We start from the raw sequence: 22,807 nt of genomic DNA on the forward strand, positions 1-22,807 counted from the left end.
ATATGTTGGAGAAATAATAAAGAAAAAAAAATCATGTTTTTACAAAAAAAAAATTATACCTACTTTTATTTTTCTCAGTGTTAATTCATTTCAGAACAATCAATTTTGAGAATATTCAGAATTGCTTGTCAATATTTGTTTCTTTTTTTAATTTTCTGCAATCATAAATTGACTTAACAAAATTTTATCAAATTATCTTGAGTGAAAGGGTGTTTTTTTTTTTAAGAAATGATGAAATTCGGAATTAGGACCACAAAAACTGGGAAAAAATTGTTACACCAATTAAAGTTGGTAAAAATGTTTCATTTATAACAGAAACCAAGAACCCAAAAAGTCTATATAAATATTTTAGGTTAAAGGGTGTTTTTTTTTTTTTGGGGAAAATAGGGAAAATCCGCGATAAGTCCAATAAAATCAATGTTATAAAAAGGTACCCTCACGAAATTCAATAAATATGTTCTCTTTTTCATGAGGATTACGAATAAAAGAAATCTATAAATTTTTTTCAGGTGAAAGGGTGTTTATTTTTAGGTGTAGAGAAAATATGGAAAGGTATATTTGATAAGTGTGCAATAAGTCCAATAAAAAACACCCTTTCACTCAACATAATTTTGTACTTTTTATAGATTGTTAATTCTTATACCAACCAAAACTTTTTCACCAAGTTTTAAAAATTAATACAAAAAAAATTAGCTGTTATGATACCTTTCTCACACACAACTTAACCTATCAAAAAAACACCCTTTCACCAAAAATAATTTTAAGAACTTTATGAATCCTTTGTCCCTGCTTTATCTTAAACCTTCATCCCGAATTTCATCAGTGTAGCATGTTTTTCACATGGGTTTTGGTTATATTTTACCTGTTAAACTAAAAAAACTTGTTTTTAATTGGCAATAACAGCATCAAAAAATACCTTGAAAACATGTGGTATGGTATTTTTTTTTAGCTTTTTCTTGTAAATTATGATTGGATTCAAAAAATTATTCCGTTTTTCTACAAATCATACAGATATAAATATATAAGGTCTTTATCTTAAGCAAAAGTAAAAGTATCTACTTTACTATAATATTTATTATCTTATGCATTTTTTTAACAAGAAAGTTGCCAAAAAAAAATAATTTTTAAATAATTTTTTTTTAACAAAAGCTGTTTTCTTATGACGTTTACACGTAAAATTATTGTCCGTAAAACGATTTTACAGACAACCACTTTTTTCATTGCCTAACATTGCAATGCAATATTGTGAAAAGTAAAATAACATGAAAAGTCTTTAGACAAAAAAGAGGTTGTCTGTAAAGCCGGTCTACGGACGATGATTTTACGTGATAACGTCGTCAGAAAACAGGTTGTGTGCTTTTGTTTAAAATGAGTCAATTAAAGTGTTTACTTTTTTCAAACAATCATTATTTTAAAAGCTTACAAAAAAAATTATGCAATTTAAAAGCCAAGTATTTCTTCTTAAGAATAAAACCATTTTTAAATTTTTACAATGCGCAAAAAGTATACAAATAATTTATTGAAAACAATAATTTTCATCAAAAAAAGCAAAAAAAAAACATGAATTTTTATCTTCTCGTGTCATTAATTCCATTTTCTTTCCTAACGACCTATACAAAAGTTTATACCATCTGAAAGCTTATTGTCTTAGCTCAAAATATATATATATCGATCAGGTCTATGAGACATCTACAAAAAGAGCTAGAATTTTTTGAACTCGATCAAATTTCATTAAAAAAAAAGCAAAAAAACATTTATGATTATGTTCTCAGGCTATGGAATCAATTTTTTTATTTGACAACCTATAAAAAATTTTATACCATGTGAAAGCTTATTATTTTATATGACGTATCAATCTCATTTCAAAGATGCCTAAAAGAGAAGTAAGAATTTTTTTAAAGTCAACCATGTCGAATTTCCAGACTGAGATTACGGTACTTACCACACTGGTGGCTGTTCAGGGGGCAACAGATCTCCACTGGTGTTTTGAGGTTTTTCGCAAGTTTCTTGATTTAACATTGTGTAGCTTGTAGTTAGTCTACCGTTATGTTTGATATACCAAATAAAAGGTAATTGTATCAGGATGCTCATAAAAGTTTAATAAAACTTCTATCTGCTCTTGGTCAAAAGTTATAAATTGATGAATTCTAAAATTTTATTTTACCGTTATCTCAAAATTGTGTTTACAAAAATAATTGAAACTTCGCACACATATAGTCGTAGTCATGGTCTATCATTACTATGCATACTTTATTCCTGTATCTATTAAAGAAAAAAAGATAAAAACAAAAAACGATGAAAATCGATTAAAAACGGTCAAAAAACGTGTTTTTTAGAAATTTTTTTTTTTTAGAAATTAATTCTCTACGACTTCGCGTTTAGACACTCTAACAAAAACTGAAAACAAAAATATAAATAATATCCAAAAAAATATCAAAATAGTTAACACTTATATTAAATCACTATCAAAAATACATTAAAAAAATCACAATTTACTGAACACAGCTAACAAAAATGATATCGTCAAATTCACCATCGGATGACTTAAAAAAGGTGACGGTCTTGAACTGCTATTTCTATCCTGCCACCATGTCCAAGTGTTATTGTAAAATGCTGGATTTCCTTTTGGATCTCCTGGCATCCAAGCAGCTGCAACAGCTCCTTTTCGATAATATTCAACATCAGCTTCTAAATCTTTGACCAAAAAAGGATGTTCCGCTGCAATATTATACATTTCACATGGATCTCTTTCGATATCGAATAAACATGGAGATAACGCTGGGTCACATGTGTAAGATTCTAAGCGTGATGGTGAAATATTATGAGTATTGCAGTTATAAGTTGCTTCACTTCTAAGTGCTTCAATATCAATAGCTGACAATTTTGAATTTTGTAAAGCTTGTGAAACTTGTGATTCCAAAACCAATTCGGAGTATTGGGATAATCTTGGATCGGGAGTTTGTTCGATGTCTCCTAGCCAAAAACCATATTTTGGCATGAATTCAGTTCCATTGACATATTTCAGATTTGATCGTTGATATGAAACATAACCATCAATATCATCCAAAACGTGTATGAAACTTCGAGGTTTTGGTGGATCGTTATGGATAAGACTGTGCCATAGATTTATTCCATCAATTTTTATAGTTGGTGGAAGACGAATGCCAGCTGCAGCAGCTAGAGTTGGAAGCCAATCAATCGAATGAATTAGTTGATGTGAAACTAGTTTGGTTTTTTTGATTAGAGGACTCCATATAGCTCCAGCTGATCGAATGCCACCTTCCCATGGTGATTGTTTTTGCTAAAGAATTATGGGTTAGAATTTTATTTTTCAACTCATAAATTACAATTTTACTTACACCTCTGAAGGGATAATTTGATCCAGCATTGCTGTGAATTCCTAAAGTAGGTGCTCCATTATCGGAATAAAAAAGAACAATTGTGTTGTCAAGCATTTTTCGGTCACCAAGAGCCCCAATGAGCTTGCCAACGCTCTCATCAAGTTTGGACATCATTGCTAGTTAAAAAAGGTAAACAAAATATTGTTAAGGTATAAGTAAAATTTTTTTTTAAATATTTAAAAACTAAATCCATAACAGGCACTTATTTTATAACTGCTGCATTCCATATATTGAACTTTGCATGGCCATTGAAATTAAACCATTTGAAAGATCTACATGAACCCCAAATAGAACAAGCCTCAACTGTTCAGATTTGTTAATAAAAGTCACACATACGCCACAGTAACTAATTTTATGCAAATTTGGTAAATAATGTTATTTTTCTATAGAATAAAAAAAGCAAATCAAATAGTTAGAGCCGTTTAAAGAAACAAAAAAAAAAAAAAATGATTAATAATAAAATCCACGACTGGATCGCACGAATTTGCTCTTTTAGTTCAAAGTTTATATTAGGAAATTATTGGAAATTTTTTGATTAGGTTAGATCAGATCAGAAGAAAAATGATACTAAAAGGCACATACTAAAAAATATTTTTAAATTTTGTTTTCCAATTTTTATTTTTGAACTTTTGAATACTCATACATTTTTAAAAGCGATAAGAAGTATCTGCAAGCAAATATTGAGTACAATCGGTCCATCTTTTTACGTGATATACGTACGCAAATAACGAAAATGTTACTTTTCGCAAAAAAAAAATTGGGAACTCCAAACTTCCACAACCCGAATTTGTTGAGAAATACTAAAAACGCAGTTTTGTTAGAATAGTATAGACTATAGACTATTTATCTACACCAAACTAAGAGCCAAATTTTGATAAATCGAAAATAATAATTTTAAGGACCAAGTAAAATGCTCAATTTTTGGCGATAATTATCTGGCTCTGATCTGGCAACAATGATGAATACTTTATTTCAAAAAAATTCAATCGCCCATTTTCGAAGTTTGATTTTTTTATAAAAAAATTAAAATTTTGTTGAGAAATCAAAAACTGTTTTTTTTTTTTCTTAAATTGGTACATAGCTTTAAAAAAATTAATTCCAAAAACCCCTCTGTACAATCTTATATTTTTAAGAAATAATGAACAACAACAAAGGAATTTATCTTGATACAAAACCATATAATTTACCAATTTTTTTGTTTCAAACTGATGGCTACGTGTTGTCTGATATCATTTTTCAACTGAAGACGCCACAAAAACTTCTAAAATGTTTATATATTGCGTCGGAAATCAGAAATTTCAGACAACGTTGTGACCAGCACAAACCACTGATTTCAATTTCTTAGTGAATATGTTGAAAATTTTGAAGAAATTGTTAGGGAAGTATGAAAACCAATAATTCAACAGTGATGAGCTTTGAAGTTGTTTGAAGCTGATATACTACCGAATTCTAAATCATTTCTTCTAAATTTGATACATATGTACATAATGTCGAGAAATTGTTAAAAATGGGGAAAATGAATTCGAGTGAACACAATGTATTAAAAAAATAGTCATATTATAAAACGAGCAGAATTGGTCAAGTCCGGAAACCTTTATGGAAATTTAAAAAAAAATCAATTTCATTTATCTAAACAAGGCTTAGTTTGAACAACTTTTTCATAAAAAATCAAAACATTTGACCAATTTTGCTAGTCACAGTATAAACTTGAATATAATTTAAGCTTAAAATTATCTCTGTAGGTTTCATTGTTTCTAAAACAAATTAAGAGATGAAAGAAAATTCAATTTTTTTGTTTAGGTTTTTCAACGGACTGTATTTCCCTTAAAAATGTTCGCAGAGGTAGCAGGTACTGGAATAAAAAAAAAATGTCTAGTTTGGAGATCTTATGGTATACAAAAATTTTCAAGCAAAGTGTTCCGGTCAATCCTAATGAATATCGAAAAAAAAAATGTTTTTCGAAATTTTTCCAGTTCTTTTTTGTTGGTCTACAAACTTGAACTTCACCTCATCCATTATATATATCGGATATCTAGTTTTTAGCTCAAATTTGTTGATTTTTTTTTAAGTTCGATACTACCACTTCTTGCTGTGAAATCGAACTTTGAATGGAAAAGGATCTTTTTTCGTTAATATGTCCCCTCTGTTACTTTGGAATGGCAGCACTGCAGAAACGGGAAGGTTATATAAAATAAATGGGGTAAAACAACACCCCATGAAGGAGAAAGGCCTAGTAGCTAACAACTACTCTCAACCACCCTTGTGTTTGTGTAGCTTATTTGGAAGAATGGAAGGGACCTACAATTTACCGCCGAGTCCGATCAGAGAACTATTGGAATGTTTTGAGGTGGTGGAGGCTTTGTTTCGTACCCAGACCTCGGGCGTTCTACTCCATAAATACTTTATAATAACTCAATAGAAGTTTTATTGTTGTGATTGTTTTTGAAGTAAAAACAACTACAAAAATGCTTAAAATATTCTTGAAATGATTACAGTTTATGGAGGGACATTTCATAAAGTTTGGCTGTGACATTTTCATGAGTTTAAGCTATAAAAAATAAAGTATGATGAAACTCCTGCTTTTAAAAAAATGTTAAAAGATAACCAATTTTATTATTAAACCCACCTGCATAAGTCCTCCTTTTCGGATCACTAATGTGTCCAAATTTAGCAACTTCTTCAGGTGGTGCTTGCATAGGATTATCCTCATTTCCTGTATGCACTGCCAAATGACTCATTAATAAGAACAATGGCTGATTTTTGTCATGTCCTTTTACAACTTTGATAGCTTCCTCAGTGAAATATTCAGTAGCATATAATCCTTGACCTTCATAGTGTACATCAAGATTCTTTCTAAAGTCATATCCTCGACTATAATTCTTTTCCTATACCGAACAAAAATTAAAGTTTTTTTTATTTTTAATGCTGGGTTTCCATTTGTCATTTTTATTACAAAAGTGATGATTAAATAAAAAAAAAACTCACCAGCATAGCCATATCATGGACATAATAATCTATATATCCTGAATAGTAACCAACATGATTATCGAATCCTCTCAGTGTGGGCGTATAAGCCTTCTTCGAGAAACCCAAATGCCATTTGCCAATTAAATTTGTCGAGTAACCAGCATCGCGAAAAATTTCTGGCATCGTGCGTTCACCCAGCGGTAATCCCCATGGTTGATCATTAATTATGACAGAATGTTGAGTACCTTCATTAATACAATACATAGTTAAACGAAAGGATGTGGTATTTACACAAGTGTTTTTTTTTTTGACATAAAAAAGGGAATATAAACCAGAAATCAGGATTAAATTAAAGAAAAAAAGTTAAAAAAAAGAATACAAATTAAAAGGGCCTTTCTGTCAGGGACACAGAAAAAACCAATAAATCCCTTGTTATTCTCTCGTACCTGTGTGAATAGGATATTTTCCTGTGAGCAATGTGGCACGTGATGGTGTGCACATGTTTGGCACATAGAGTCGATTAAGAATTACACCGTTATAAGCGAGTGCATCAATGTTGGGAGTTAAAATCTGATTTGAACCGTGAAAGCTCACATCGTTAATGCCCTTAATTTTTTGTTGTTGTTGTTTGTGTTGGGGATGTAAATTAATTAGAAAAAACCAAAAAAAACAAAAAGATTTAAATTCACATTCATACCATATCATCCACCAGGATAATCACAATGTTGGGTTTTTGAACTTTTGATTGTCTAGTGGCAGCATTGACATTATTCGTGACACATGCTAGTAGTCCGAAAGCAATGAGTAACAGTTGAAGAGTTGACATCATGACACGCAGCCACTAATTGGGAATTCTAAAAATGGAAAATACAATGTCAAGATTAAAAATAGGCATCAATAAAATGGAAATGGATGGTTTTAAATTGACATGTGTAGAGATTTTGAGTTAAATGGTTTAATTTTTCCAAACCACTGTGAAATTCAACCGAAATAAACCATAGTAGCTATAAACCAATTTAGTATTTTTTTTTTTTTTTATTTTCAAGTTAATCAAAAAATGTCATTTTGCCGAAATGTCCTACCAAAAGTCTGCCTATCCACCTACCTTCTTTGCTAAAAGTTGAACAATTAATGCCAAAAGATATGAAACTCTTTTGCTACATTGAGCTTAATAGCAGGTACAACTGAATACTTAAATGATTTAAAAAAAATGTGTCTAAATATTTAAATGACACAAATAATCATATTGCCCTAATCTTCAAATTTGTGCTATTATAGTAACTATGTACATAAATTTTCAGGTTACCAAATTTTTTTTTTTTTTTTTTGATTTTCTTTCATTAAATGATGCAAACCATATAAACTAACATTTTATATGATTTTTATGTTTGCTTCTTTTTAATTACACACGAGAGTCTAATAAGAGCCTTCCTCATCGAATTTCTTCTATTTGAAGCAACTCGTTGTGTTGTCATATACACATAATCTAATGAAAACATTGTTTAATGACAATAATTATGGTAACATTGCAGTTACCTACTATTATTAATTTTTCTTTTATTTTGCAGATACGAATGTCTTGTGAAACTATTTAAAGGAGGAAGAGGTAAATGCAAAACTTAAAAATTTTGTGTAACCGAAAATTTTTAAATTTCAAATTTTACAAAAAGACAAAGGTTTTTGAGTGAGAAAAATCTATTTTGAAAACTTATTAAAGGCAATCTGATGCATTATGCTAAGATATTTGTCTAAGGCATGGTTGTTAAAATGTCAATTAAAAAAGCATTTAAAATTAAAAAAAAAATATTAAATTCAAATAAAAATGTTCTGCATTAAAAAAAAAATTTTATTACAAAGAAAATATTTTTTGCATTAAAAAAAAAAAAAATTAATGCAAAATGTATGCATTATTTTTTTATTTGTAATTTGTTCGAATATTCGTCGAATTTCTTACAAATTTGACTTTGTGGCCTTGCATTAGGTTCAAGATTATAGTTGAAATAGCTTATGTATGGCCAAATTTGTAAAAAAAATCCACGAATATTACAAAAAAAAAATAATTTATGCACATAAGATATTTGTACAACCTTGTTTTAAGGAAACTATTTACATACTCTTTGTCAGAAAAAAATTGCACAAGAGAGATAAAAATTATTTTTACTTTTTGTATTGTTTGCAAAAAATTGCCGATGAAGTTAAAGCTTGTTAGTTAGAATCGTTAAAATAACCCTAACACATATTAAAATATTACAAAATTTTCAAAAGATAAGAAAATTGATAAAAAATTTGTGTATAAAAAAAATTTTTTTTCAAAACTTTGGTGATTTTTATTGAAATTTAGTTTTTACTTGTTTATTTTTTTTTTAATACGATTTTTAGTTTTTAATTGTTTTAAAAGTCCAATTTGTATGGAGCTTTGGACTGTGGCAAAAGAAGTACATACTTAATAAACTTGAATAAAATGAACCACTCCACTGATATACTATGTATACCATTTTTGATTTTCGAAAATAGTTTTTTTTTATAAAAATTTTCATTTTCAAAAAATTGAAAAATAGATTCAAAATCATAAAAATAAAATTTAAATGAAAAAATTAACAACCCATATTCAAAGTTTTGATTTTTCAAAAAAAAAAAAAAAAAAAATCGCAATATTTTTAATAAATACAAAACTGATTGTTTTAAAAATTTTAAGAAATTTTAATTTACGAATACCTACTCAAATTCTTTTGTATATAAAATTTGGTTTAAATCGGTTAAGTTATTTAGCAAAAGTCAAAATTCAAGAAAGCGATTCTATGACAGGTACCGTTAATAAATGATTCAAAATATATTTTTTTATATTTCAAAAATCTGAACTTAAAAGTTCAACTTCTTTCGTTATTTTTTTGTCATTAAACAAATGTAAAACTTGAATTTTTACATAATGAAACAACAACAAAAATAATGTTACGCATACACCATAGTGATCGATGAACTTTAAATTTTTTTACAATTGATATAAAATTTTTAGTTGTAGTTATAAAAGAAATGTAATTACATCACTCAACTCAATAGTTAAATTTGGAACTTTAGTTGAATATTGTTTTTCAATATGAAAAAAAAAGTATTGGGAAATATCTGGAAAAAATCTGCCCTTTTTACAGCATAATGATTAATCTGACAACAATTATTACTTATTTTTAAATTATACAAAAAAAGATAAAAAAAACTATGTAATTCAATTGCGTATTGCAAGAAGAAAAGCCATAAAGCGGCATTATGCTATTAGTTAAGTATTTCATCTTGGTAGAACCAGTCTAAATAGTGAAGTAACTAATGCTCAAATATGCCAATATTGGGGTAGGTACCGAACGGTTATAATTTTGGTGATATTTTTTTTTTTAATGACGGTCGTAGATAAATGACATTCTTTAACTTCTACAAAATTACCACTGCAATACAGCAAACATTGTTTTTTTTTTTTTAATTAAAACTAAATTTTTTGTGATCAAAAATAATTCTTTATATTTTCTTTAAATGACTTCAAAAGATTTTCTAAGTCATTAATGAAACAAAATTTAATGGGAGTGAGGTATAATTTTTCATCAAAAAAAAAGATCAATCTTCAAACACAAAAAAAATATTTGAATATTATAAAACTAATCGTCAACATTACTTGATTCTTTTTGCAGATTTTTCAAAATATACCATGAATATTGAATATCCTATTTGATTGGCCAAAAATCATGAGATTTTCGCGTGAAATTTTATTTTTTTTAAACAGTACTTTTTCTTAAATTTGAATTATTTTTTTTTTTATTGGTAAAAAGAAAATTTTTTTTCCAAAATCTATTTCAATTAAAAATGTTAACACTTTGTAATACTTATAAATTTGTTAAACAAAGTAAAACATTCCTTTTCACCCCAATCAACAAAATTAGGTCAAAAAAAGGTCGGCACATACTTTTTAAAAAGAACGTTTCAGACCTTTCCAATAAAAGCTTTGTTTATTTGAGTTTTGAATTAGACCAAAACTGATTTTTTTTTTCACTTTCTAAAGAGCTTTCAAATAAAGGGTCTCAAAAGATGCTTTGTTCCTTTTAATTATGTCACTTGCAACTGTTTTGTTTTTACAAAGTTAATGTTCTCACTGGGGTTTACAAAAACGTGTTCTTGATTTTGTAGTTTAAACTTGCCCGATAATTTAACTAAGGACGAAATCAGTTTTTAACAATTTCCGTATTTTATTTCACTTTTTAAATATTTTATTTCAACAATAATTACTGTAAACAGCTGTAAGTTATGGAAATAAAGATAAACCGGCTAGATTGTTTATACGAAGTCGAATGCAAATTAACAACATCAGTAAAGGTTTTTATTTTATTTAAATAAACTGACATGAACTCAATCACATGTTTTGAGATAAAAAATGTCCTTCATTTATCGTTTAAAATTAAAAAAAAATTTTTTTTTAAATCAAGTACCAAGTAAAAATAATTAACTCCCACAACTGCACGAAATGCCTCACTGTTTTACGCTTGGCTGAGGAAAGGGGTTTTTTTTTTTGTTAAAATCTCTTTAATCACTTTAACTTGCAGTAAAGCACACGACTTGTCTTAGCCAGATAAACCCAAACACTGTGTACTACCAATTTAGCGACTTCAACAACTACAAAAAAACGTTTAAAATTCAATCTGAACACACACCCCTTCTGTTTATAGTATAAAAAAAAACTTCAATGTCACAGTCACAGCATAAAGATAATAACATCCATTTCCGATTTCGTAGTTTCTTTCTGACAATGTTTCCACTATACACAAATGATCGTGTTGGACGTCTTGAAGATTGGAAGTGAACCTAATCGATCGACTTGGTTTGAGTAAAATTAGAATATTTTTAGAATTTTAAATTTTTTTTTTAAACATGAACTTAATAATATTGAATGAATATTGTTAAAATAACACGTTTATCAACAAGGTACGTTTATTTTTTGTGGTCTCGTTCAAGGAAAGATAAACTGAATTGAGCGGCGACATTTTCAAGGTTGTTATGAATTTGCATTAATTTGTTGTTTATTATTTTTTTTTTTTTTAAGTACAGAAACGCTTATCGATTTAATAATTCTAATAATAAAACTACTGCAAATGCAATATAGAATTGCAACTAATTAATTTATGTAATTTCGTGACTAACTTTTGATTAGATAAGATAATAATTTGCACTCAGAAAAAAGATCAGAAAATATTTTGAAAAATGAGAATTTAATTATTGACTAAGTATTTTAAGTCTCTCCGCAAATGCTAACGAATATATTTTTTGCTATAGGCTTCATTTCAGACATCTTTTGTTTTTAAAATAAATGATAGAGTAATTTTTATTATTTTTAATTTAAAGTACCTAATTAATTTTATTATTTTTTTTTTTCGGTGTGCATCAACTTGTTTAAAATGTCTGGACACAATATAAATAGTAATAAATGAAGGTTATCTTTAATAAAAGGCACTTGACGGATAAATATACAAGTACATATTAGCGTACAAAATTTATTCATGCTACGTTTAAATTTAGATTGACTCTTGACTAAAGTTATTTTTTAGAAATATTTCCCACGTTTATTTATACATTTATTGTTATATTAATAAAAACGTAATCACTCATTTTTCTAATATTAAGGCATATTTTTGGTAAAATAATCGTAAATAATTGTAATAATATTATTTGTATTCAAATTAGTGATTTATTAAAAATACAACAAATATCACACAAGAAGTGGAATTCTTAAAAAACGGACCGTTAATTTATTAATATTTCAAACGTTTTATTTAGTTTAAGTAGGATTTGTGTCAGAGTTTTCTTAATGAGTATATTATATGTATCAATCATTTATTTCAAGTTCATATTCATTTTTAAAATACGGTTTGTGTAGGTAATGCTTGAGAGCATTTAATCCCCCTTTAAAAAAATTTAAGTTACAATAATTCTATTATGAAACACTAAATTTTTTAGTGTAAGAATATTTTAAATTTACTTAAATTCGAATTTTATCTAATTTTATGCTTCCAGTACTTAACTATTCTGTATGATATTTGATATCTTCATAAATTGCGGACTCATTTTTTCTACCCTGAATTTTAGTGTGAAAATGAAATATGAAATTATAGTAAATTATGTAATATTTTCTTAATTGGCTAGAAATATTAATAAAAAGGTGTTGACGTTTAAAAATACACGATTTTTGATTTTTAATACTCCTAAGCGAAAACTCGAAACGGCAGCCCTGTTAGGCGTATTCACTTTATCCAAGGCAGACCCGAAAAAGATATCAGCAGCCAAAGACAAAAGGGAGACAAAGAAGAAAGTTTTATACGGATACATCGAAAGTTACATAAACTGCCATACAATCCAGTGGAACTCGTTCACTGAAAAAGGAAGATGAGTCGGAAAATCGAAAAAGCTCATGGCGGAGAATAGTAGAAACAGAATCAGCGCAAATTGGGAACAGGTGAAGGGAGTTGATTTACATCTTCTGAAACCGTACACGATAGTGCGCAAATAGAGAGGTTGATCCAAAGGTTGATCCAAAAATGTTATAGATCTGAGGACCTTTAATTGGAAAGTTAGAACTTAACAACTCTCAAGAACAATAGTTTATTCCTTGCTGAACTGAACTCATATGATGAAAAAACTCAAGACTAGAGATTACAATTGAATTTGAATTTCCTTTTTAGTACCAAAATTAACGGTATTTGCCTTATGACCAAAATGGAAAAGGTAGTTTTTCTCAAAAACTGCTCTAACGATTTATGATTAAAAAAATTAGGTCGTACTTTTGAAAAATAAAAAAAATATATTTTTGGACCATTGTTAACGTTGTTTTGCCTCGAATCGGGTTCTTGATGTCTAACTTTCTCGTAAGCTACACAACCGATTTCAATGAAAATTTTGATTTTTTCAGGAAAATTCTGTTTTTTTTTTTCAAAATTCGGATTTTTTTCTGTTCTGTCCTTTAAAATTCAGCTTTTCAAAATTTTGACAGCGTAATATTTTAACAAAAAGAATTTTACAAATTCTGTTTATTTTTTCACGTCATATCCTCTTACTAATGTATAGGATAGGTAACCTCATTAATGTAATTCTAGTTTCTACTACGAAATTTGGTTTGTCGTTTTTACTCTGAGAACCGTTCTTTCTGTCATGTTCGTGCGAATGTAGAATTTTGTATTACAAAATTATTATAAGAACTGAATTTTAAAAAACTGAATTATGAAAAGCAGAATTTAAAAATAAAAAAAATTTGACCCCGGCAGAAGTAATAATATTAAAATAAAGAAAAATGTAAGAAAAAAACATTTTTAAATTTAAAAAAAAAGTAATTTTTTTTTTTCGATCAATCATTTATTTTTTCAGAACAGATAAGAGCAGTGAATTTTTGAAGACAGTTCTTATTTTTTACTATAAGTCCTATAAATTTTCTTTCAGAATATTTTTAAAATATTAGTTCAAAATATTGGTTTTTAGAAATTTCGCAAGAAACGAAAACTGTAAGGATAAAGGATGAACAAATTACCAAATTCTGAGAGCCTTTTATTTGTTTTTCCCATTAGTTTTGTCAAGGAATTTCCATAAAAATTCAAAGCAAAATAACAAACATTTTTTCTGAAAAAAAAAGCTTTAAAACAAATATTTTTGCGTTGAAGAGAATGGTCACCATAATCATAAGATATACTGGACAACGACTGTAGACAACAATATACTAATAAACATTTTTCTGTCAAAGATTCAAGACATCTGGAAACACAAAAGTGGAAAGTAATAATTAAAAAAACAAACAAATACAAACAAAAACAAAACACGATCAATGATCAGTCCGAAAAGATAGCTTCAAGAAACTGGTCGTTTAAGTTTTTTTTTGTATTCTTATTCAGAAGTTGTAATTTTAAAATGTGACTTTTTTCAACGCTCAATTAAGAGCTATTCATTTATATCATAGAGCGAAACAAAATTATGACATTATGATTATTAAGTCAACAAATCATTATGACCACACTTGATAAGCAGACAAATAAACATTTAAGTTGCGGTTCTATGAATAGTTCATTTTTAATGAATTTGAAAAGTAAAAGAACCATAGCTATAAAGCTTATTTGATCAATAAATGTAATTCAGTTTAAAGATTGATCGCGAGTTGAATTGAATGCGTGATTTGAATTTTTGATAAGTTTATTGACTCACAAACATGGCCTTGAAATGGACAAGTTGTAGTCGGCTACAACTTAGGTTTGTGCATTTTGTTTTGTTATCAGAATTATTTATGCAGATTACCGTGGGAGCCACAAAACAACCCAATATTGTTATTATAATGGCTGATGATATGGTAATAAAATAATTTTATCAGTTTTGATAATCATAAAAGTTTTTATTTTTACTTTTTCTACTTAAATTTAGGGTTTTGATGATGTGAGCTTCCGTGGTTCGAATGAGTTCTTGACCCCAAACATTGATGCATTAGCTTTTAGTGGGGTTATATTGAATCGATATTATGTTCCAGCTATGTGCACACCATCACGATCTGCACTAATGACTGGGAAAAATCCCATCAACATAGGTCGGCTAAAAAGACGATAACATTGTTTCAAAGTTTGATGGGAGTCAATTTTTCTACTTCTTTTTGCAGGCATGCAACATTTTGTGATACCAAATGATCAACCATGGGGTCTTCCATTGACAGAGAAGACATTAGCACAGTATTTTAAAGAAGCTGGATATTTTACAAGTCTGATTGGAAAGTGGCATTTAGGGTTTTCTAAGAAAGTCTATACCCCACTTTATCGGGGATTTGATCATCATTATGGGTATTATGGGGGATATGTGGATTATTACGATCAGACATTATATTCCACAGTAAGTATTTTCATTGACAAAAAAGGGAAATTAGTACCCAAAATGACAATTTTGCTTGTAAAATGCTTTAAAGAAGCAAAAAAAAGCATGAATAAAGCTTTACAGAAGCAAAATTCTTAGCCAGGAGGTTGAAAGACTAATGACCAATTTCATAAAGCCCTTTTAAATATTTATCAGGCTTTTACATCCTAAAATGACGTTTGTCCCATAAAAGAAACGTCATTTAAAATTTTAAAAGCCTGTTAAATGCTTATGAAATCGGCCATAAGGGTGTTTTCATAAACGTTTGAAATCTGCGTTAGTACAGTCGTCTTTCTGCTTTGTTGCATTAATGAACACAACAATTCTGCTTTGCAGGTCTGCTTAAGAACAATTTTCAATAGTCACTGAGTGTAGATAAACTTCAGACAAAAACCAAAAATTACCACAGAATGAGTTTTGTTTAATAAGGGTTGAGCATAAAAAATATTTAGGTACTTTTGCAGTTCCCTTAAATATTGTTTGAAATAACACAGACAATTTGTAAACCATGTTACATTGGGGTGGCGCTAAAAAAAATACTTTCTTCTATTTTTAATAGTGGAATTAAAAAAAGGAAATCGTGTGTTTTACATTTGAAATATTTTATATTATATTTTAAATTAGGGTGTTCAAAAAAAGTTTTAAAAAAAATTGTTTTAGTGCACAGAAAGTTTATAAGATGTGGTTTCTGGTGCTATAAGATTAAATTAATTAAATCGATTTTGGTTCAATTCCAAAAGTGAATGTAAAAATTGCATTTTTTTAACCCAATTTTCAATTTTAAATTAATTTTTATTTTTATCATCTTAAAACTATCTTAAAGCTAGACAAAAATTCATACAAAATAGCCTACTTATCAATTGCCTTATACGTCCGGTGACCATATTTCTAGAAGCGAAACCCGGGACAGATACAAAATTCCTTGGAAATTATTGATTTTTCAAAAAAAAAAAAAAAAAAATAATAATAAAAATTGAATTTTTTTTAAATGAGTTTTCATGATTTTTCCATGATTTCTTAAACGATTTGATGGGAGCATTTTCGTTGAAATCATTTAAACCGTTTACGAAATCAAGAAAGCGGATTTATAATAGGTACTGTAAATAACTTTTAAAAAAATATTTTTTCAATCAAAGTCGGAAGAGATGTTTTTTTTTAACATTTTTAATTTTTTCAAATGATTTTGAAATTGTATCATCTTTATTAAACTTTTAATATGTGCTTAAATTTTTTGAAATTAAGCTGGGTTCTTTACTTTTTCATATGTTGTTCATTATTCGAAAAAACTTTTCCTGATATAGATTTTCAACTTGAGAAATACAAGCTGGAACTAAATAATTGACAAAAAATTTTAAAAACTAAAGCTTGAGGTGAAACGAAAATTTTCATATGAAACCAGTACAAGGAAATACAAAAATTTAGCTTTTCAATATACGATATTGTTAACTGTGTTAGAATATTTGGAGAGTTTTCAATCGTTATTGTCACTGACATTTAACTGTCCAAGTAATTTTTCTTGCTACAAAAGAGTTTTTTTTGACTTAGGAAACTTTCGTTTTTTCGTTTTGCTACAGCAACGTACTAGGCTTAATGTTTTTATCGGAAAAATTAGAAAAACTTTTAATTTTAGTTTTTAACCAACCAACCACTGTTTTTTGTTGTTTTCCGTACAAAGTTTTTAAAATTTTGAACAAAAAAAATCAGAAAATGTGCAAATACGGGACAATCACGGGACAAATTACAAAATACGGGACACTTATACGTCCCGGGTTTCTTAAATAAAAACCAGGGACAAGCTGTTGAAATATGGGACAGTCCCGGGTAAACCGGGACGGATGGTCACCGTACTTATACGGGCACTCTAAGTTATACATCATTTTTCTTAAGGCTAATACTTTTCGGGCTTATAACTATGCCCCCTTATGCGAAACTACTCCATTTTACATTATTTCAAAAAACACATTTTCAAATTTTCTCTGTACTACCTAAATATTTTTCAATTATAATTAAAAAAAATTTGAGCCACCCTAATGGGAAATATTTTTTTTCTTCGATAATTTAGTCACAATAATATTTACGTTGATTTTTTTTAAATTTCACAAGCAACAACTGTAGAAGATAACATTTTTTTAGCCACCCTAATACGAAAAAATTCAATTCAAACTCTTCTCAAAGCTGCTGCAGTTGGACTAAGTTATTACGATCGCAGATCTGACTTTATGAACACGTCTAACGCAGGTCTAAGTAAAGCAGAGGTTTTTGAAAACACCCTTAAAATGTAATATGTAATGGAATAATTGGCTCAAATAATAATTTTGCTTCCATAAAGCCTTACAGCAGCAAGAGGAGTATCTGAAAGGCTTTATAGAAGCAAAATTGTTCGTCGGCAGGTTGAAAGACTAAGAATATTTAGAAGACCACCCACCTTATCCGCTTGTTTTTTGTACCTCTTATATCCCAGTAAGGATAGACTTTTTTAAAGAAAAGGCTGATTTTTGGTATACAGGTTGTTTACAATCTGTGACTTGAAAGTTCCTTACTGGGTTATTATTTGATCGAAAGAATTTATACATTTTTTTCGGTTTTTTTCGACTTTCATTGAAAAAGTTGTTAAATTTTTGTGTTCATATCATTGCAGAGTGCAAATTACTCCAGAGGTCATGATTTCCGAAATAACTTAAAAATTACAAGGGACAATCAAGGAACTTATGTTACAGATAGTCTGACCGAAGAAGCTGAGCATCTCATAAAAAATCACGATACCGAAATTCCTCTTCTGCTAATTCTTAGTGAACTAGCTCCTCATTCTGGTAATCCTGATAAACCATTTCAGGCACCAGCCGAAGAAATTGAAAAGTTCAAACACATAACTGATCCTGATAGAAGAACTTATGCAGGTTTGTTACAATATTAATCTCTTAAAAATTGTCAAAAATGAAAAAAAGAAATATTTTCTAGCCATGGTGTCGAAGTTAGACGAAAGTGTTGGAAAAGTTGTTGAAGCTCTAGATGCGAAAGGAATTCTTGACAACACAATTCTTCTATTTTACTCTGATAATGGTGCTCCTGTTAAAGGTCTACATGCAAATGAAGGATCAAATTATCCTTTTCGAGGGGTAAGTTAATCAGTTTACAAATCAAAGCCTGTTTTGAAGCTCACAATTTATTCCTTTTTAGCAAAAAAATTCACCATGGGAAGGTGGCATAAGATCAGCAGGTGCAATTTGGAGTCCACTAATACAAAATGGTGGTAGATTATGGAATCAAACAATGCACGTTAGTGATTGGTTACCAACTCTTGCTTCTGCTGCTGGAATAAAACTTAGTGAAGACTTAAATTTAGATGGTTTGAATTTATGGAGAAATTTGACAAAAGGAAGTGAACCAACTCGACGAAAAATTGTTCATAATATCGATGATATATTTCAATATGTTTCATATTCGAGTGGCAAATGGAAATATATAAATGGAACAACTCTATCAGGAGCTTACGATGGTTGGTTGAAATCTCGTGAAAAAGTTCATATTGATCCAAAATCTCATAGCTATGTCGAATTAATCAAAAATTCTAAAACATGGAAGACTTTAATTAAATACAAGAAAACAGATGAAATTGATAATACAGATATTTTGGAACTTCGTCAAAAAGCTTCTATTGATTGTGCTTATGATAGTGAAGTATCGAAATGTGAACCTTTAAAAGATGAATGTATATTTGATTTAGATGAAGATCCTTGTGAGCAAAATAATCTAATTGGTCAGTTAAAGAACTCGAAAATGTTGAAAAGAATTCGGAAGGATATCGATGATTTTAGAAGTAAGGCTATGCCACCAGTTGGAAAACCAACAGATCCAAAATCTGATCCCAAATTGCATGATTTTGAATGGACTTGGTGGGAAGATTTATAAGATTTGAGCTTATTTGTGTAAACATAAAACAAAAATATTGTATGTAAAAAATTGTTTGGAATATTAAAGCTTTTTAAAAATTCATAAAAAAGCTTTTTTGAGAAATTAATAAAAAAAAAAACTTAAGAAATATATAAAAAATATCTTTAAATGGTTTTGACCTCTACACAGAGAAAAATAGACCACATAAAATAGAACAAAAACAATAAGATTTCTCTATGGTTTTCATCCAAGAAGGAAACCTTATTAAAACAATCGGGTTTTCCTTATTGTTTTAAAATCTGCAAAAAAATAAAAAAAACGATGACCAGGCTGGGAATCGAACTGGAGACTTCAAATCATTAGTCGCCCACCTTACCACCTGAACCAACCTGCCATGAAAATATTGATCGCGATTTTTGTTCTAGTGCTAAGTTGCAAAAAAAATCAACTTTTCAGTCAAATTTTAATAAGATTTTCTCTATAAAAATAATAAGAAATCTCCTTAAAAAAATCTTATTAATCGTTGATTTTAATAAGATTTCCTTATGAAATGTATGGACGGTAAAACAATATGGCAATCTGTTAGTTTTTAGCGGGTCATATTTTTCTCTGTGTAAACGAAGTAAGCAATTTAATTCTTGTATAATAAAGAATTTTCGAAAAAAAAAATGAAAATGTTTAGACTCGCTTTTTTATAAATATAATATTTATAAAAAAAAGTATGCCATTCAAAAAGAAAAATCAGTCGACACAGTCGTCAAAACAAAAATTCTATTTTCAGAAAATTATTTTCTAAAAACAAATTTAACTTTTTTAAACCCGAAATTATTTTTTTTTTTTTTTATTTTTTTAAATTTTATTATTAGGGTTATTGAAACCGTTTTGTCAAAATCAAATATACGTTTTAAAAAACTTAAATTAACAGGCAAAGTTTTTTTTTTTTAATAACAAACAAGTCTCAAACCTTCAGGGTATTATTTTAAAATAAAAGTTGCAAATTGAGTTTTATAAGAACTTTGAAAGGTTAATTAACTTGTAACAAAATGGCGTAAGAGATAAAAAAATTAACTATATATTTTAATGAAAGAAATTTTAAAAAAATACAGAAATCAATTATGGACAGCGAAACCAATATCTGCAAAAAGTGGATTTGATCGGAAACCGTAGCATGATCAATAAGTTAATAAGTTCTTAGCGCATTATTTTAATTATTTATAAATTTATTACTTTTTAAGAGAAAATGCTTTTATAATTTTTTTCTCATTTTTAAATTTCATTTAATGTGTTGTTTGTTTAAATATTGAAATATTGCTTCTTGGTCTACAAAGAAAATCAAAGAAAATAAATAATTATAAAATAATTATACAAAATATAAAACAAAATGTTACTCAACAACTTTTTTTTTTAAAAGCATTAAAAAAAATAAAAAATTAAAAAATGATGAAAAACGAAAAAAAAAATGAAAACAGGTATACTTCGAAAATAAACACAAAATGAGAAAATTACTATAATACGGATAAATTAAATTTCATTATACGGGGGTCTGGGACAAAATGCATATGCATTTTGAAATCAGTATTCGAACGAGTATCGAAATCAGGGTTGTAAAAATATCAATTGAAAAAAAGGCATTTGAAATTGAATAAAAATATATATTGCAAATAAAATAGTTTACATTAAAAAAAGAATATTTATTGAAACTGAAAATATTTTGCATTAAAAATAATGTTATTGCGAATAAAAAATTTTCTGCATTGAAGAAAAAAAAAAATCCAATGATTCGCGTAAAACGTGTAAGAACTTTTTTATAAATGTTTAATTTGTCATCAAAACTATAAATAAAATGAATCATTGGCTTTTTGGGACCAATTACAGATTTTACTGTCTCTTCGAAAAAAACACCCTTTCACCAAATTTTTTTTTATGAAAACTCTTTATTTTTGCTTTCTATCCCAAAATCAATGTTTTTACCAAATTTCATTAGGATGACCCATCATTTTTGTTTTCACTCAATAAAAAAAAACACCCTGTTAACCATGATATTTTTATAGACACTTAAGATTCTTGTTTCTTATCTTAAAAGTAGCATAATTGCTAAATTTCAATAGGGTACCACTAATATTACTCTAGTATTTCACACTTTTTCAAATATACCCATATTTTCTTTACTTTAAAAAAAAAACCCTTTCACATAAAAATAAAATGCACGACTGGGTCGCACGAACTTGCTCTTGGAGTTAAAGTTGCTTAAATTTTTAAGACTTTTTATGTAGAAATTTGGAAAAAAAAAATAAAATTCGTTTAAAAAAAAAAAATAAAATAAAATCTGAAATTAAATTGCCCTCCAAAACAAGTATGCAGTTTTGATTGATATATTAACGTGCATTTTTAGAAAAAAAATTTTCAAAATCGTTAGAGCCGTTTTTTAAAAAAACAATTTTTTATAAATAATTTTTTGGAAAAAAAGTTTAAAAATAAAATATTAATGCCATTTTGTAGAAATCACTAATCAACATCTAAAAACAAAATTTCAAAAAAATTCAATGTCCCGTTTTCGAAAATTTCATTTTTCAAAAAAAAATTTTCAAAATTTTTTTAAAAATCCAAAAATTATTTTTTTGGAAATTTTATTTTTGGTTTATATTTAAATTATATAAATGCTTCTTCACAAAAAGTTTCGTTGAAATCGAATAAGAAGTTTCGGAGATATTCGAATTTAAAAAAAACGGTTCTATGGCAGGTACCGTTAATAATGATTTTCAAATAAAAAATTTTTCATTGAAATATAGACCTTAGCGTAAAACTAACATTTGAATTTTTTAAACAAAATCGTTGGAGCCGTTTTCGAGCTATTTTAATTTTACTAAAATCGGTATATGACAAGTACCGTTATTTTTGGTCCAAAAAAATTAATTCCAAAAACCCCTCTGGAGAGTCGCCAAATAACGCTACATACCAAGTTTGACATTAATCGGTCCATCCGTTTAGGCTGTAGCTCCTTATACAGACAGACAGACAGACAGACTGACAGACTGACAGACAGACAGACAGACAGACAGACGGACTTCCGGGACCCACTTTTTTGGCATTGTCTACCATCGTAATGTCATGGAAAAATGTTATCTCAACTTTTTTTTTTTGTACGAATGCATAACTTGATATATAGTACCTATATCGCAAGTAAAAATTTATAGACTTACATTATCCGTAGTTCCCATGGGAAAGAGAACATATTTAATGAATTTCGTAAGGGTACCATTTATACCATGGATTTTATCGGACTTATCGCGGATTTTTCCCTATTTCCCAAAAAAACACCCTTTAACCTAAAATATTTGTATAGACTTTTTGAGTTCTTGCTTTCTGTTATAAATGAAACATTTTTACCAATTTTCATTGGTGTAACAATTTTTTCCCAGTTTTTGTGGTACTAATTCCGAATTTCATCATTTCTTGAAAAAAAAAAACACCCTTTCACTCAAAATAATTTTTTACTTTTTATAGATTCTTAATTCTTATAGGTACCAACCAAAACTATTTCACCAAGTTTTAAAAATTAATAAAATATAAGTTAGCTGTTATGATACCTTTCTCACACACAACTTAACCTATCAAAAAAACACCCTTTCACCCAAAATATTTTT

General features: G+C 28.1%; 2 protein-coding genes across 4 annotated transcripts; one reads left to right on the top strand and one right to left on the bottom strand.

Moving 5' to 3' along the window:
* Positions 1-2,433: 2,433 nt before the first annotated feature.
* LOC129918749 (arylsulfatase B-like) lies at positions 2,434-11,347 on the bottom strand. 3 transcript variants are annotated; one of them, XM_055999462.1, is made up of 7 exons: positions 11,057-11,347; positions 7,066-7,222; positions 6,815-6,974; positions 6,387-6,613; positions 6,028-6,286; positions 3,360-3,517; positions 2,434-3,301 (listed from the first exon to the last, which is right to left on the bottom strand). In XM_055999462.1, exons 2-7 carry the CDS (start codon positions 7,195-7,197, stop codon positions 2,486-2,488), a joined length of 1,752 nt encoding a protein of 583 aa, XP_055855437.1. In that variant the 5' UTR covers positions 7,198-7,222; positions 11,057-11,347; the 3' UTR covers positions 2,434-2,485. The 3 variants fall into 3 exon arrangements, with proteins under 3 accessions (XP_055855437.1, XP_055855436.1, XP_055855438.1); XM_055999461.1 differs by lacking the exon at positions 11,057-11,347 and adding an exon at positions 10,835-10,951; XM_055999463.1 differs by lacking the exon at positions 11,057-11,347 and adding an exon at positions 7,474-7,494.
* A 2,872-nt stretch (positions 11,348-14,219) lies between these two features.
* Positions 14,220-19,243, top strand: LOC129918751 (arylsulfatase B-like). The gene is made up of 6 exons (XM_055999464.1): positions 14,220-14,724; positions 14,796-14,955; positions 15,025-15,251; positions 17,911-18,169; positions 18,231-18,388; positions 18,450-19,243. Exons 1-6 carry the CDS (start codon positions 14,587-14,589, stop codon positions 19,179-19,181), a joined length of 1,674 nt encoding a protein of 557 aa, XP_055855439.1. The 5' UTR covers positions 14,220-14,586; the 3' UTR covers positions 19,182-19,243.
* Positions 19,244-22,807: the final 3,564 nt, after the last annotated feature.

Source organism: Episyrphus balteatus, chromosome 4 (genome assembly GCF_945859705.1).
Source record: "Episyrphus balteatus chromosome 4, idEpiBalt1.1, whole genome shotgun sequence".
Lineage (NCBI taxonomy): Eukaryota > Metazoa > Arthropoda > Insecta > Diptera > Syrphidae > Episyrphus > Episyrphus balteatus.